The sequence below is a fragment of the Stigmatopora nigra genome, unplaced genomic scaffold, assembly GCF_051989575.1.
Source record: "Stigmatopora nigra isolate UIUO_SnigA unplaced genomic scaffold, RoL_Snig_1.1 HiC_scaffold_25, whole genome shotgun sequence".
In the NCBI taxonomy this organism is placed as follows: domain Eukaryota; kingdom Metazoa; phylum Chordata; class Actinopteri; order Syngnathiformes; family Syngnathidae; genus Stigmatopora; species Stigmatopora nigra.
The window spans coordinates 48306-63341 of NW_027551604.1; the positions used below are offsets into that span (position 1 = coordinate 48306).

At 63.9% G+C, this 15036-nt stretch overlaps 3 protein-coding genes across 8 annotated transcripts; all 3 read right to left on the reverse strand.

Annotated features, from left to right (window-relative positions):
* Positions 1-21: 21 nt before the first annotated feature.
* Positions 22-6316, reverse strand: rpgrip1l (RPGRIP1 like). Of its 3 annotated transcripts, none has more exons than XM_077711015.1 (22): positions 5899-6316; positions 5710-5800; positions 5498-5624; positions 5109-5389; positions 4929-5040; positions 4775-4867; positions 4551-4656; positions 4325-4471; positions 4182-4255; positions 3974-4101; positions 3812-3912; positions 3704-3736; positions 3481-3636; positions 2757-3411; positions 2586-2674; positions 2173-2515; positions 1907-2103; positions 1712-1829; positions 1287-1631; positions 1133-1214; positions 914-1050; positions 22-720 (listed from the first exon to the last, which is right to left on the reverse strand). In XM_077711015.1, the coding sequence occupies exons 2-22, from the start codon at positions 5768-5770 to the stop codon at positions 611-613; spliced, it is 3495 nt and encodes a 1164-aa protein (XP_077567141.1). In that variant the 5' UTR covers positions 5771-5800; positions 5899-6316; the 3' UTR covers positions 22-610. The 3 variants fall into 3 exon arrangements, with proteins under 3 accessions (XP_077567141.1, XP_077567140.1, XP_077567139.1); XM_077711014.1 differs by having other exon boundaries at positions 5710-5831; XM_077711013.1 differs by having other exon boundaries at positions 5710-5846.
* Positions 6317-6545: 229 nt separating this feature from the next.
* LOC144192018 (tryptophan 5-hydroxylase 2-like) lies at positions 6546-9718 on the reverse strand. Of its 2 annotated transcripts, XM_077711021.1 has the most exons (11): positions 9148-9718; positions 8967-9074; positions 8674-8857; positions 8510-8604; positions 8373-8440; positions 8092-8288; positions 7836-7971; positions 7650-7776; positions 7478-7573; positions 7063-7196; positions 6546-6936 (listed from the first exon to the last, which is right to left on the reverse strand). In XM_077711021.1, the coding sequence occupies exons 1-11, from the start codon at positions 9328-9330 to the stop codon at positions 6762-6764; spliced, it is 1503 nt and encodes a 500-aa protein (XP_077567147.1). In that variant the 5' UTR covers positions 9331-9718; the 3' UTR covers positions 6546-6761. The 2 variants fall into 2 exon arrangements, with proteins under 2 accessions (XP_077567147.1, XP_077567146.1); XM_077711020.1 differs by having other exon boundaries at positions 8510-8857.
* Positions 9719-9874: 156 nt separating this feature from the next.
* Positions 9875-15012, reverse strand: tbc1d15 (TBC1 domain family, member 15). Of its 3 annotated transcripts, none has more exons than XM_077711019.1 (17): positions 14845-15012; positions 13920-14042; positions 13783-13848; positions 13622-13706; positions 13352-13544; positions 12592-12700; positions 12326-12514; positions 12080-12208; positions 11883-11986; positions 11440-11534; positions 11228-11344; positions 11045-11145; positions 10841-10940; positions 10644-10741; positions 10449-10565; positions 10273-10359; positions 9875-10166 (listed from the first exon to the last, which is right to left on the reverse strand). In XM_077711019.1, exons 1-17 carry the CDS (start codon positions 14869-14871, stop codon positions 10002-10004), a joined length of 1905 nt encoding a protein of 634 aa, XP_077567145.1. In that variant the 5' UTR covers positions 14872-15012; the 3' UTR covers positions 9875-10001. The 3 variants fall into 3 exon arrangements, with proteins under 3 accessions (XP_077567145.1, XP_077567143.1, XP_077567142.1); XM_077711017.1 differs by having other exon boundaries at positions 12326-12511; positions 13607-13706; XM_077711016.1 differs by having other exon boundaries at positions 13607-13706.
* Positions 15013-15036: the final 24 nt, after the last annotated feature.

Genomic DNA, 15036 nt, shown 5'->3' on the forward strand with positions numbered 1-15036 from the left:
GCGATGAGAAGAGACCCGACGTCACTGCAGCAAAGCACTTTATTAACAATGATTGCACTTTGACAAAGAACACTACAGTACTAAGTTTGCTTCCAAGCCCTTTACGTAGAACCCCGCCGGCCATTTTTCTTGGACTAGACCGTGCGCGTGCACTCACACACAAACAAACATTCGCCGCCGCTGCCGGCACAAGTTGAAATAAAGGACGGCGGCGGGACGGGCGCGTTCTCTCTCTCGGCGTGTGCTCTCAAAACCGTTTGGATGCGGGGCGCAAAGATGGCCCGCTCGCCCGTCTACAAAGTTTTCTGCTCACAAAGGCTTTGAAGAAAATGTCCTTTTACCTTGTGCTGCAAGTCCTCCTCAGCGGCCGACGCTCGTTCTTCCACGCGGCAGCTGGAGGTGACAGTTGGCCCGCCCCACTCTCCCAACGCACGCACGTCTCGCTAACAGCCTGTGGCACGCGCGCGCGATCGCGAGCACACGCCTCGTGTGGCGCACGGGAGAAGGCCCCGCCTCCCACCAACATCTCCCACTGCGGTCAAAAGGTGAACGTGGGCACTCTTCGGGCCGGAGCTTAAACGGCAGCAAAGAGAAGCGCCGCGGCCCGCCGTCAAGCCCCGACCGACACCGCCTCGTCCCGGATGCGGCGCAGCGTCCGCAGACCCTCGAAGGACACGGCCAGGACGCCCAGCGGGGAGACGCCGTCCACCACGTCCAAGACTGCAACACACGTGCAAAGCGGATGGTCACCGTCGGCGAAGGACCGCATTTCGCCGCGCACGGCTTTAGTAAATGGGAGCGCTTGGGCCCTCGGGGTCAGCAAAAGAGCGAAAGCCGGTCAAACGGTGGAGATTTTTCGGGGACGGGCCACGTCGTCTCGGGACTTCTAGCGAGAAATGGGGTTGGGTATTACCTGGGAGGCTCAGGCAGGCCACGTCATCGGCTCCAATCAGCAGGTGGTCCATCTTGAGGTAAGCCACGCCCACGTCCTCGCAGTCCCGCTCTTGCTCCTGCTCCTCGGGCGGCTCGCTCACCACCGTGAAGCGAACCCTGCAAACAAAATCGGCCACGGGTCACCGGGCGGCCGGACCGGCCGGAAGAGAGGGGCCGAGAAGTGCCGCCGGCGGGTCACCTCTCCATGTCGGGCTTCCGTCCCGCCAGGACCTCCCCCAGGAGTCGGCGCCTGGAGCCGGCGTCCTCGTCGAGGCCGATGACTGCGGCAAACTCGGGTTAGGGCCATCGCCGACGCCCGCGTGGCTTCTGGGGGCCGACCGGCGCGCGCCTACCTTTGCTAAAGTTGAAGCTGACGCTCTTCCCCGGGGGAGGCTTGGGCAGGGACGCGGGCGACTCTTCGGTGGGCATGTCCAGGAAGGCGAACTCCACGAAGAGGCGCACCACGTCGCCGTCGGCGCACAAGCGACACTCGGCGTCCAGGGTGAGACTGGCCACCTCCACGCGTAGCCGGCACGGGTGGCCCGGGCCCGCGCCGCTCGCCCGGAGGTCGCCCCCGCGGAGCGACGGCGAGCTAATCCGGGCCGCCCCAACGATATCGTCGTCGCTGTCGGACGGAGAGGCCGCGTCTCCGTTTCCGCCGTCTCCCCCCACGGCGTCGTTTCCTCCCGCGCCCCCGCCTGCCGACAGAACGGCCCGTTGGCGAGCGATGGCCATTTCGGCGGGGGAGACGAAGAGCCGGCGTGTGGCCGGCGCTCACCGGCGGGAAGGACGCGGGCTTCTGGGCGGGGCCCGGTGGCCGAGGGCGGCCGCGTCGGGACCGCTTGACCTTGGGATGGCCAGGACTGTGGCTCTTCCTCGTCGCCCCCTGCCGGCTTCTGCAAATGGGGGGGAACGAGGCGCCTGAGAGCCCGCTCGCCGCGCCCTCTGCGCTCGGGAGGAATAGGTCACCCACCGGTGGCTCGGGAGCGTCCGGGAAGGTGACCCTCTTGGCGGGCCGCCGCCGCGGGCTTTCCGGGAAGCAGACTTTCTTGGGGACTTGCTGGCTCCCTCTGGTCGCCGCCGCCGCCTGTTGGCCGCTCCGCACCAACTCCAACGTCACGTCGATGCGCCCCGCGTGGCGTCCGGACGAGTCGCGAAGGTCAAAGGTCCCTGGCGGCGGGGCTAATGTCCATCCAGCCAAAAGGGACGGAGGCGCACGGCGAATGGAGAACGGCTTACCGACAATCTCCCCCCGACTCAAAAGCGGGGCCAAGGGAACGGCGGCTTTGCCCAAGTACACGTCGCTTCGTGGCTCCTCGTAGTCGAAGACGTAGAAGGTCAGCGTTTCCGAGGCCAGGCGCTCCGGCTGGCCGCTCGGCGTCAGCGCGAAGGTCCGGACGTGACCGAAGCGTGGCCGGCGAGTGTCGCGCGCCGTGGGCGTGGGCTGGTCGGGGAAGTCCAGCAACTTGTAGACCACGTAGGGGCTGGGCGGCCAGGAGCGCTCCGAGCGCAGGCCCTCGCAGCCGCGCACCTCCACACGCACCAACTGCTCGGCCTCCGCCGCCGCCGCCGTCGTCGTCACCTGGACCTCGGGCAGGAAAAAATACGTTAAAAATTGGGCATCGGAAAGGAGGCGAGCCGGGGCGACTCACGCTCCGGTCGGGCACGGCGTCCGACCCGGCGACGGGACGCCGGAGTTTGATCCAGTAATCCAGCCGTCCGAAAGAGGCGTCGTCGCGGCCTGCGCTTCCAGAGCGCCACAAATGAAAAGTGGGCGGCTCCCCCAGACCTCGGCGGCGGCGGGCGCAGGAGCGAACGCTCACCCAGCAGCGGCAACGTGCCGGCCGCCGCGCCGTCCCGGAGGAGGTGGCGCAGCTCCAGCGTGGCGCTGGCTAGCGTCTTCCCGCGCAGTCCCAGCGCCTGATGCAGGTCCACGCGCAGCCGGCCGTGACGGAGGTACTCCAGGAAGCGGCCGTCGGCGCCCACCGCGTAGCGAGACGTGAAGCCGTAGCGCGGCGAGACGCCCGTGGCCACCGGGGTGGCGTGCAGCTCGTGGAGGTAGAAGGCGTAAGTGCAAAAGGTGGAAGGCGACGGGTCGGCCATGCTCTCCAGGGCGGCCGGCGACAGCGTGGCGCCCACGATCTGAATTTCCAGCAGGTTTTCCCCCTCTTCTGCCGTCCATTCCGAAGGGGAGAGCTCGGGTCGCCGAGCGGCGACCTCTGTGGCGTGCTCCCGGTCGGCAACGGCGGCGCCACGGGCACCTTCCGTTGCGTTCTCCAGGGCGGTGGCGGCTTTGATGCCGTCCTCCCGGGCGGCAGCTTCCCCGTTCTCTTGCCGGGAGGCGGCCCCTTCCCCCTTGTCTCGCCGGGTGGCGGCGCCACCGGAGCCTTCGGCCGCGTGCTCCCGCGCGTCGTCGCCAGCCAACATCTGCCACTTTTTGTCACGTTCCATTTTCTGCCGGACGAACTCCAGCTCGGCCTACACGCACAGCGTTAGCATTGACACACGGGTGGATTGTTTGACGGGGAAAATGTCCCCACGGGGTACCTTGAGGTCGGCGCCCACGCGAGTCTCGGCGGCCAGCAGCCGTCGGACCTTCTCTAGCTCCTGGATGGTTTCGGCGTGGGCGTCCGTTTGTTGTCCCGAGGCCACGCCGCCTCCCGCGGGCGACACAGACTCTCCTTCCAGGTGAAATTGAGGTACCTAGCAGGGGTTGGTTTAGACGAGGAATTCACCGTGACCTGCCTTCTCAGATGGGGTCACGCCTCACCTCGGGGTGCGCCGTCGCCCGGTCATCGTCCACCTGGACAAGAGGCTTTGGCTTTTTACATTTTCCCACCCGGGAAGCGGCCCTTCCCGCCGAGCCGAGCGGCCTCACCTGGTCGGAGTGGCGGCGTCGGAGCCGCTCCGTCTGGCGCCTCTCCTCGGCCAGCAGCGCTTCCAGCTGCCGCTTCTCTTCTCTCAGCTTCTGGCTGGCGTCTGGAGAGAAGGCGGTTCAAGTGGAGCCCAAGCTTTTTGGGCCCGCCCCCGCCCCACTGGCCTTTTTCGGCCCGGACCCGATCCAAGACGATTTGCTTGTCCAGCAGGTCGGCCCGCAGCGCCGCCTCCAGCTGCGCCACCCGTTGCTCCAGATGGCGCTCGTCCGGGCCGGGCCGCCCGTCCAGCATGCTGCCCAAGAGAGTGGCGGCTCGCGGACAAAGATCTCGGGGAGTTGGGGGACGCGCCGTGGGGGCGCCCGGCCGGCTCACCCGTTGAGCAATTTGTCGTTGTGCTCCTTCAAAAGATTTCGCTCCTGCTCCACCTCCTCCATGCGCTCCCGCAACTAAAGGAGGGGCCAGATGACGCGAGCCGAGACGGGACGTCGCGAGGCAGTCGAGAGCGGGGGGCCGACCTGCTGCGTCTCGGCGCGCGCCAGCTGCTCCGTCTGCAGGCGCGTCCGGAGCTCCACGACCTTGGCGCGCTCGTCCTTCAGCTGCGACGTCAGCTCCGCCATTTTGCCCGCCGCCGCGTCGTAGCAGGCCTTCTGCGTCTGCTGACTCTGTCGGGGGAAAAGGGTTGGCGGGCCGATACGTGAGGGCCGGCCCGGGGCGGAGCCGGGGCGGGGCCGGCGCGCCCACCTCTTGCAGTTGCAGGAAGCGCTCCTCCAGCTCCGTCATGGCGTGGCATCGTTCGGCCAGCTGTTTCTGCAGTTTGATCAAGGTCACGTTATTGTTGATCTGCGACCTGCCGGGGCACCGGGGGACTGGTGACGCATGGCGCTCGCTGTCGTCGAGGGCCGTCCCGTGGTCGAAGACCGCCCCGTGGTCGAAGACCGCCCCGCGGTCAAAGGCCACCCTTCTACCTGAGTTCCGACTTGTTCTGTTGCTGCAGCGCCACACTTTTCTCCTCCTCCAGCTGAGCGATGCGCCGGCGCTGCGATTCCGTGGCATTCTCGCTGTCCCGAAAAAGAGCGAGCCCTGAGCAAGCGCTCGGCGGCGAGGCGGGCCGGCACTCACAGATTTCGGGTCTTTTCTCGAGCCTCCTCCAGCAGGCCGTAGACCGCCGCGCTGGCGGCGGCGGCGTGCTGAGCGGCCGTGGGCCTTTCGTCTCCCGGCGAGCTCCTGGCGCCTGGCGGGAGACAGGCGGGTGTCCGCCGACGTGGAGCGGGCGGTGGGCGCACGGGCGGGCTCACTTACGTCTGAGCGGCGTGGGCGAAGGGGAAGAGGCGTCGTCCGTCTTGCGGGGTAAGCGCGGGCGAGGCGAGCGGGAGGCCAGCCGCCGCCGCTGCTCGGCCACGAAGAGACGCTGCCTCAGGCGTTCGTTGTCGGCCTCTAGCGCTCGCAGCTTCTCCTGGAAGTCTCCCAGGAGGTCGTCCTTCTCCGATTCGTGTCGCGAGGGCACCGGCGGGAAGCCGCCCTCGGCCAGCCGCTCCATCCGCCGGCGGTCCTTCACCAGCCTGAGCAGCTTGGTGCCCAGCCTACGGGGACGGACGGACGGACGGATGGAGGGGAGCGAGTGGAAACGCTAGCGAATCGAAGCGAACGGCTCGGGCCGACGTTCAGCCACCCCCCGCGCCCCGTCCCACTTCCTGATCTTGTCCTCTTGCTGGTGGATGTGCTGCTTGAGGAGCAGAGAGTCGTCGTGGAGCTGCAGGAAGTTGTCCTCCAGCTCTTTCCTGGACACCCGGGAGACGTCCGCGCGGACGCGGGCATCTGTGGCGGCGGGGGAGACGACCACAAGCCGTCAGCTTGTTACGAGGCACCCCTGGCGCTCGGACCTCCGTCGGGAGCCACGCACCGTTTCGGAGGGGGTTGAAAGCTTCGTGCGCCGCCGCCGTCTCTTCCAGCAAGAAAGACATCTTTCCGGCTGAAAGGACAACTGCCCGTGCCTCTTTCCAGAAAGTTCAACAACAGCAGCAGCTGGTATTGTAAAGGCTGTTTGTCTGATTAGCTAGCTAACTAGCGTCTGGCTCAGCGTCAAACTTACGAGTAGAGCGAAAAGCTGAATCGAACCGAGTCGAAGCTCAAAACTGGCTGCTGGCCCCCTCTTCGAAACGGCGAGTTGAAAACATTGGGACTTGGCTCGGCGTTCTGCTTTACTCGCCGCTAGTTGCTAAGTGTAAACAACCCATGGATCAGGAATACTTCCTCTTCTTCTTCTCTCTTGTCGTTTCTTCTTTGCCGTCGAGGTTTTTCTTCTTCTTCTTCTTCGTCTTCTCTCTCGTCGTTTCTTCTTCGTCGTCTCCTACTCCTTCTTCTTTTTACCAGTGCCGGTAGCCGTCTTCTCGACGGTACACCACGTTCGCCATATTTTCCCGTGGCTCACTGAAATAGTTTTTCAAGTATGCGTCTGCATCTGTGACGTTCGGGATAAAGCTAGCAGTCTGAAAAGGAAGCAAGCTGGAAAGTAGCATATACGCGTTCAATCGCTCTGTCGCAAGATGGCTGACGAGTGACGAAGCCCACCCAGCTCATTTAACGCACTGAGTGGGTCAGACATCCAGATCACGCTTCGGCGGCCATCTTAGAACAGGACACACGAGCGGCCTTCGTACTTTTCAAGTCACTAGGCTACTATTAGGCCATGTCCAAACAGCTGGGTTTCTTATAAATGTGCCCGCAGTCGTGTTTTTTTTTTAATTTTATTTTTCAATTCAAAGAACAATTTGTGGGTCTTCCCTTCCTTTGTTCAGAAGCCACTTGCTTTTGAGTTGGCCACACAAACACACACCTTTATTTCACAGTGGACTCACAGAATTGATTTTCTTCAGAGTGAGACAGTCCGGACATCTAATCACGCGGTCCCGAACGATCGGGCCAGCTTCTCCCTAAGGAGGGGTCCACTCTCACTCAGATGCCCATGTAGGTGTTCATCTTGGCCAGCGCGTCGCAGACGGTGGTCAGGTCGCCTCGGAGGTCATTGACCACATTCTCGATGCCGCGCGTGTCTTTCAGCAGGTCCACGCTCTGGGTGTACGGGTCGTAGTACACCGAGAAGGGACGCCGGATGGTCTTGGCGAACTCTCTGAAAAAAAAACAAGAAGAAGACGGCGGCGGCGGCGCCCTCAACGAGGAGCGCTCCGGGCCGACGGCGGGCGGGCGCCACGGCACCCTCCGCCGGGAGCGCTCCCGGGGTGAATGGCGTCTTTACCGCATCTTCTGCTTGGCTTCGTCGAAGCTGTCCGAGACAAAGTAAACTTCCTGGAAACTGGTGATGAGACATTCTTGCCTGCAGGTGGTCTCGGGGTCAAAGGGCATGACTCGCGCCTCTGCCGACAAGGCGTGCTGGGAGAGGAAAAACAAAACAAAAAAAGAGAACAAAAGAAAGACAAGACTGGCCGGCAAAGTCATTCCACCCAAGGGGGGCGTGTCTTTCTCACTGGCTTCTTGGTACGGATTTGCACGCGTTTCCCGAAAAAGCCCCGAACTGGGCCAAAGTCAACCGATAAAAGGATTCAAAATGTACAGGGCCGAGGCTCCCGCAAAAAAAAAACAAAAAAAAACAGATAGGCCGTCTGACCAGAGAGTGCTCTTGAACCACTCGGGGAGTTTGATGGGCGGAATACCTTGAGCTCTCCGATGGACGAAAGCAACCCGGCGCCGTAGGCTCTCAGCTGACCCCCTTGTTTGCACAGGCCAAACTCCACGGTGAAGAAGTAACACTGGACAACACCGGATGAGCCGGATGAGCCGGGCGCCGGTCTGGCGGGGCCGCCCGCCCCTCCGCCGGATACTCACGGTGGCCAGTTTCTGCACGTCCCGGTCCGAAGCGCCGAGAGAGGCCAGGCCGATCTCCTGCGAAAACTGCGCAAACTTGGGGTCGGCCAGCAGGGGAACGTGACCCAGGAGCTCGTGACACGTGTCCCTGAAAGGCAAAGCGGCTCGGGCGCGGGTGAGGGCGCGAGGGCCCGACCACTCACTCACGGTTCGGGCGTGTAGAGCGGGTCGCCGCCGTGCCGGACGTATTGCGTGCAGTTGAAGACGCGGAAGGCCAAACCCGCCAGGAAGTCTCGGGGCGACAGGTAACCGGCCACGGGGCGCACGGTGAAGCCGGTGCGCTCTGGAAGGCGGCGGCGGCGGCGCCGACGGCGTTCAAGGGAAGTTGGCGGGAAAGTTTCCGGTCTGGTCCGGCGGCGGCGACGGCGTTCAAGGCAAGTCGGCGGAAAAGGTTCCGACCCACCTCTGAGAAAGCGCGAGACGTCCTCCAGTTGAGGAATGTTGTCGCGCCGATAGCCGCAGCTCTGGCTGAGAAGAGGCAGGTTCTTCAGGTATTCCTTGCACGCGTGCGTGGGGTACAGCTTGCCCAGCTCCCCGAAGACCACGCCCCACGTGCGCACTTCCTCGGGGGTGTAGTCCACGCGGGGGATGGCCTCTCCGCTGCGGAGCGCGACACGCTCAATCGCCGGGCCGCGGCGAGGAAGAGAAACCAAATTCAAAAGCCAGAGGCTGAGGCGCGCTTACAACTTGTACTTCATGGCCACCTCCACGAAATACTTTCGCCGCTGGCGGTAAAGCGGGTCTTTAAAACCCTGACGAAGAAAAAGAACAAAATGAGCACACGGCTGGCCGGCCGCCACGGGATCCGGCCACGGGCGCACCGGATGCTCGGCGTCCAGTTCCGATCCGTACATCAGGACTCTGTGGGAGCATTGATCCAGTTGGGAAATCTTCATGGGAAACCAGGGTACGTCATCTGCCACGGGCAGACGCGGGTCAGGCGGCGGCGGCGCCCCGACGGGACCGGCGACAGCGGCGCACTGACCGTCGGGCGCCGCCCAGATGCGCTCGGGCGTGTCCGAGGACAGGACGTCCACGCGCTCCTTCAGCGCCTCCAGCAGCTCCTCAAAGTCCTTCTCGTCGCAGACGCAGTCCACCAAGATCTCCACTTGGTCGGCGGCACGCCTGGACGCGCGCGACTCGATGTGCTTCAGGTTTACCCGCTTCTCCTGCCCAAGCGCCGCAGCGGTCAGCGCTTACCAAGGCCGGGCGGGGCCTCGTCGGGAGCTTGGCCCGAGAGTCAAGCTCCGTGGGGAGCGCGCCGTCGGGAAGTCTTACCTGGAAGAGGCACAGCGCTCGGACCAGGCACCCCACCTCGTTTTTCAGCGAGAAGACCACGGCCCGGCCGCCGTTCTCCCCCACGGGACTGAAGGACGGGCGGCGAGACTGCGACGGCATCGGTCGGGGTCAAGAGCCGAAACGCGCGCCCGCGCGCCCAGACCAGGCCGGCGGAGGTCACCATTTGTCCGCCCGTGTGGCGCGGCGGGCGTCCGTCCGCCACGGCCGAGTCGAAGGAGAGCCCGCGCCGGCTCCAGTATTTGCTGGAGAACATCATCATGGCCGGCGGCGCGGCCGGCGGCGGCGCCTTGGCCACCTCGGTGGCCTCCCGCCCGGCGCCCTTGGTCACGTGGGAAGACGCCATGGGGAACCAGTGGGTGTACCAGTACCACGACCTCTCCAGTCTTTCCGCCGACTCCGAGCGAGCCAAGGACAGGATGGAGAGCGCCCGCTCGACGGCCCGCCGCCCTGCTTAAAAAGGCGTGCGGGCGGGAGGGAAGGGGGGGCGGCCCGCTTCCTCGAAAAGCTTCGCTGACACTGCTGACGTCAAGGGGGGGTTGGGGGGGGATTTTGTAATCTTTGGCCGGCGCGCCCCGACCGAACGGGCGCCGCAATTTCCTGTCGCTCGGGAAATGAAAGCTTCTCCGATGCGGTGGCGGCGTTATGAAGCGATGCGCCGATAGCGGGGCCGGCCCCTTTGAAAAAAAAGACGCCAACTCGTCGGCTCGGTGGAAGGGGAGGGGGGGCTCGCGCTACTCTCAACGTCGACGGCAGTCATAGACCGGCGGCGGCGTCAATGGCTTCCACCTCATTTTCAGCCACTAAAAAGCTGTCCTTGGAAAATTTGGGCTGACCCGACGCCGGCCCTCCGAGGCCCAACAAAAAAAAATAGTCGGCGTGCAGCAAGAGAGAAGACAAGCTTTTTTTAATAAGCAAAAGTGGCGTCTAGGACGACGATTGGCCGATTCGCCCGCGACGACCCGAGTGGCGAGAAAGGAAAGGTGGGCGCAACTTGCCGTCCGAGGTGGCGCCCCGTTACAAAAGTAGGGCCGCGGGTTGGGACGTGAAGGCCAGCGGGCCGGGGGGGGCGGGGCGTCCGGGGTCGCCGGCCAAACGTCCGTCCCGGTCCAGGGGCGCGCCCGCCGACGCCCGGTGGCAGGAGTCCCGCGCCAGGATGTCCAAGGCCGTCCGAGGGCAGCCCTGAAACAAGGGCGATGGGCCGAACGTTCTGCGAGGGAGACGGCCGGGGACGGCCGAGGACGGCCGAGGACGGCGACCAAACCACCTTCTCTCGGCCACCACTTACTTGACTTTTCTTGATCTGGAGCCAGATGCTCTCGGCCCCCTGAAGAATCTCCTCCACGTCCAGCTTCATGGAGAGCTGGTTGACGTGCTGCCGGAGGACGAGGATGAGACCGCGGTCGGGAGGCGGCGGCGGCGGGCCTCCGATCGGAGCGCGGCGGAACGGCCGGCCGGCCTCACCTTGAGGATCTCGTTGAAGCCAAACTTCTCCTCCATGATTTTGCTCTTCTCAGAGTCCAGGATGGCGCAGCAGAGCAAAAGGTGAAAGTTGCGACACGGCAGGCCCGTCCACATCACCTGCGCGCAGCCGGGTCAGGGTCCCGCCCGGCCCGGCCCAACCCAGCGCCGCGTCGCCCCCTGGCGGCCGAGACTGACCTCCCACAGGCGGAGCACGTCGTGGAAGGCAAACTCTCTCTTGAAGCGGATCAGCAGCCAGCGGAAGCAGAAGTATAGGTAGCCCGAATCCTGAGATTCTGGGGACGCGGGGCAGATTTACGGCGCCGTTCACTCGGGGGCGGGTCACACCGGGCCACGTCGGGCCCCGCGGCTTTGGGCTGCTCTCGCCTTCTCACCCAGGTAATTGCAGAAGGACGGATCCAGCAGTCGGAGCAGGGAACCCAGCTGGATGAGCTGAGCCTTCATCCCCAGCATCTGCTCCTCAAAGTTGCGGTGCTGCCAGAGAGGGGAGTCGGGTGCCGGTCCGTCAGCCCGTGAACGGGAGCCCGTGAACGGGAGCCCGACCGCCCGCCCGGGCCCTGTCACGCCACTCCACTCACCAACTGCTCCATGAAGGAGACAAAGCACCAGAAGGCGTCCGCCTCGCTCTCCAGGACAAAGACCAGGGGCGACAGCAGGTCACTCATGCCCTGAACGTAACCTGCGCATAATTACCAGTGAGGTCAGTCGAGGGGCCCGGGCGCAGGGCCGGCCAATCCCGTCCCCAGATGGGCGGACCTCACCTAGGTCAAAGTCGTACATGCAGTAGGTCATGAGCACGTCGTGCAGGAGGACCAGGCCCGGGTTGTCCGCCCCCCGGTAAAAGGGATTGCTCCGGTCCGTGCGCTCCACGTCTTTTTCTGCGGGTGGAGAGAGGGGGACGGAGGGGGGGAGTCAGGGGGGGGCGGGCCGGTTTGGCTCCGTGAGGCTGGCCGCTAGCGCGGAAGGCGCTCACCGATCAGACTCCTGTACTCTCGAAGTCGCCAGTTGCGCTTCTCCTGCTCCTCGCTCACCGACTTCCACTGCAGCTTCATTCGGAAGTAGTCGTCCCTGCGCGAGCGGCGGACGCCGGTCAGCCCGGGCTCGTCGCCGGTCACCCTGGGCTTCTCCTCACGCCGCGCGAGGCCATCCGTTGCCGCCGCCACCCGCCAGCGCCACCGCCTCCAAATTGCGGCCTCCCCAAAGCGTACGCAAACGGGCCGGTATCAGCCAGCTTTTTAATCAACGGGCGGTCTCGGACGCGGACGGACAGAGTAGCGCTCGCGCGCGCCGACGCCTCCGACGGGCCGGGGCCGTCGGCGCGGCCATCGGAACGGCCGAGCTCCACCGCCTTCGGCTAGAGCGTCGGGCGGACGGAGGCGAGCGGGGTGAGGAGAAAAAGGGAAGAAGGGGAGCTACGTTTTGCTTCTCTGTAGACTTTTCCTCTGCTCCAGCGTGCTCCCCCAGGGAAAGTAGCCCAGAAGAAACTTCCAGGCTTCTTTCCTCAGAGCGTGGCACAAACCCTGCAAAGAGGCCACAGTTCAACAAGAGTGAGCATGGCGGCGGCGGCGACGGCGGACTGGCTTTTGGGACTTTCCCCCCCCCGAGGCGCTCACCCCCCTGAAGATGGACTCTTTGAGCCCGGCCACGCGCAGCAGACGGCCGTCGCCGTCCTGGTGGGCGCTCCACTCCGGCGCCGAGACGGGCTCGCCCCTCTGCACCTGCGGACGGCTCCCCAGGCCCACCTGGGGGGAAAGGGGAAGTGACGAAGGCGTCGTCTGACGTCCGGCCTCTTCCAGCGGTGGATAGCGGCAGTTGCCCACCCCTGCGCTAGGCCACCGTCCCCTAAACGGGCCACTCACCCTGGTGACCACTTCAAAGCCGGGCTCCTCCTGCTGGTTGATCTCCAGGGCGGGGACGGGCTCCGCCAGGACGTGGGCCACCTCCTCCGGGGGGCACCGGCGCGGTCGTTCGCCGCCCCGGAAGGCGTGGAAAAATCCGTCGCCGACTTTGGAGGAGCGGTCCGCCGCGCCGGCGTCCTCCCGGAACTTCTGCGGGACGAGGCGGTGGCGTCAGCTGTCCCGTCCGGACCCCCACACCGGCCGTAGAGGCGCCCCGGTACACTCACTGGCTCAAAGCGGTTGCGGTCGTCCCGGTCGTCGGGCAGGTTCTCGAAAGAGTCGCCCAGAAGCTTGTCGACGGGGCCGATCAGCAGGCGAGACGCGTCCTGGGCGCACCTGAGGGCGAGCCGCCGTCCCGTGAGCGCCGCCCGCACCCCGTGCAGAAGATCGGAGTGACGGAGGGCGGAGTCAAGGCGCCAGCTCTCGTGTCGACCTTCCGGCAATTTCCGTCAACCCCATTGGCGGTTTGGGCCGGAAGGAAGACGGACGTGTTTTTGGCGGGGATTTGGTCTCCGCCTCATCAAATCCCAGGTCACGTTTCAAAAGGGTGTCGCGCGTGAGCCAGAAATAATAGTAAAAATGAATCTCAATTGAGATTTTTGCTTTTAGTTTATCCGTGCTAGCTTTTTGTGCCCAGTGTCAGTTTAGAGTGAGCGAAAAGAGCTAACTTGGCCTTACGGGGTCACCCGCCATTATTTTGGAGGCGTTTATTTTTGGTCCTCACGAGTGATAACGTCGGACGGGCAAGACAATTTGCCTTGAAAAGCCGCCGCGCGTCTAAACGGGCTAAAAGGGCCGCGTCAGACGTGGGCTTCGCGGACTCCGCCGGGCGATGGGACAATTTCCTGCGCCGTGGAAGATAAGAGGCGTCTCTCTCCCGGAGCTGACATTTACCTCAAAGGGAGGCAATTAGCATGGAAATGAGGAGGAGATGAGGGGGGAGGAAGAGGGAGGGGTGCGCATTGGGCGACTCCGACGGTTACTCACTGGCTGAGCGTGGCCACCTTCCTCAGGCAGTCCAGGAGCTCTTCGGCGCCGCCCTGCTGCAGTAGCAGAGGCGGCAGCGACGACGAGCTCTTCGGCGCAAAGAGCAACGAGGGGGCGTCGCGCCACCCGTCCCGACCGACCGTGACGGCGGCCAGCTGAGACAGGCCCGCCGAGAAACGACGCCTCGGCGCACCTGAACAGGACGGGAGGGGAGTTAGCGGAGCTGCCCATCTGGCCGCCCGCCCGCCCGCCTACCGTCGGGTTCCGCACCTTCGCCGGCGGCGCGGACGGGATCCCGCTGGGCCGTCCGCCGCCCGCCTCCGCACCGAACCCACTCCATCACCGAGCTGGAGTCCTGCCGGCGCAAAAATGGGCCTTGGCGTCGGATGGCGCGCGGGCGGGGTCTTTAGCGGAGGCACGCGCGCACGTACCTCGGCGGCGCACAGGATGTCGGCGGAATCCTCCAGGGGCGTAAACTCCACGGAGACGTCGGCGTCCTGACGAGGGGGGGCCCGGCAAACTCAGTTCGACCGATGGAACTGGGCAGCCCGGAAAAAACAACTTTTACCTTTTGGACAATTCGAAGGGAGCCGCAAACCAGAACGTCTTCCTCGCCGTCTTCTGGTTCTCGAGCGCCGGGGCGCGCCAGGACGCCATCGCGCTCAAACAGAACCCGAACGGCGCACGGAAGCTGTTAAAAAAAAAACTCATTTAGAGGGCGCACCAAAAAGACCAATAAGAGGCTTAAGACGATAACGGGTATCGCCAGAACTTGAAAAAAAGGGCCATTTTTAGGTCGGTCGGTGTTTGTGGCAACGATCGTCATCCAAACGGTGTGTGAGTGCAAATATGAGCCACGTTGCATTTGTAGTTAAGTTTTTTTTTTGTTATCGAGAGGAAGTCAAAGTAAACTCATGGATAAGGAAATGGGTTTACTTTTAAGGGGATTTCGTAACTTGGATCTTTTTCATACCGCGAGTCACTCCTTTGTATATCAAAAATTAGACTTAGGGGCTTTCGAAAGTAGAGGTCTGACTGTAGATTTGATAGTTGGGGTGCAAAGCATTATGGGTACAAGAAAGATGGCTTCCGGTAGGAAAAAAAAAAACCAAAACAAAAACAAGAGACTGCTGCCCGCTTTCTTTAGCTAGCGGCGCCAGCCCGTGAGAACAGCGCCACATTCCGAGGAAAGAAAATTAAAAATGGCTTCGCTCGTGCGACTCGTCGTGGGAACTGTGACGCCGCGCGGTCCTTTGGAGAGATTGCAACGGGGCCACCACATGTCTGAGCCTGAGGGGCTAACCGTTAGCTAACGAGCTCTCTAGCCGCCGCTAGCCGCCGCTAGCCGCCGCTGGTGCGTTACTTCAAGAGCGCAGAGCGGAATAGCGAGAACGAGCACCGAAAGCAAGCAGCCGACCAAGTCGGCCTCGGTCGCCCTCGGTCGCCCTCGGCCGCCGTCAAGCGTCGCTCTGCGAGACACGCCAGCCACTTACCTTTGCCGCTGAAGACTCGGACGCCATGTCGCCCACGCGTCACGCGCCTGCGACGGCGCCGACGTCAGCTTTACGCGCCGCTAACCGTTTCGGCCAGCCTGCGACGCCATGTAGGCGGGGGCGTGGAGTCGCTTGGCCCAGGGCCGAACACTTGAACATTTGGCCGTCGTGTGAGGCACAAATGATCTTTTG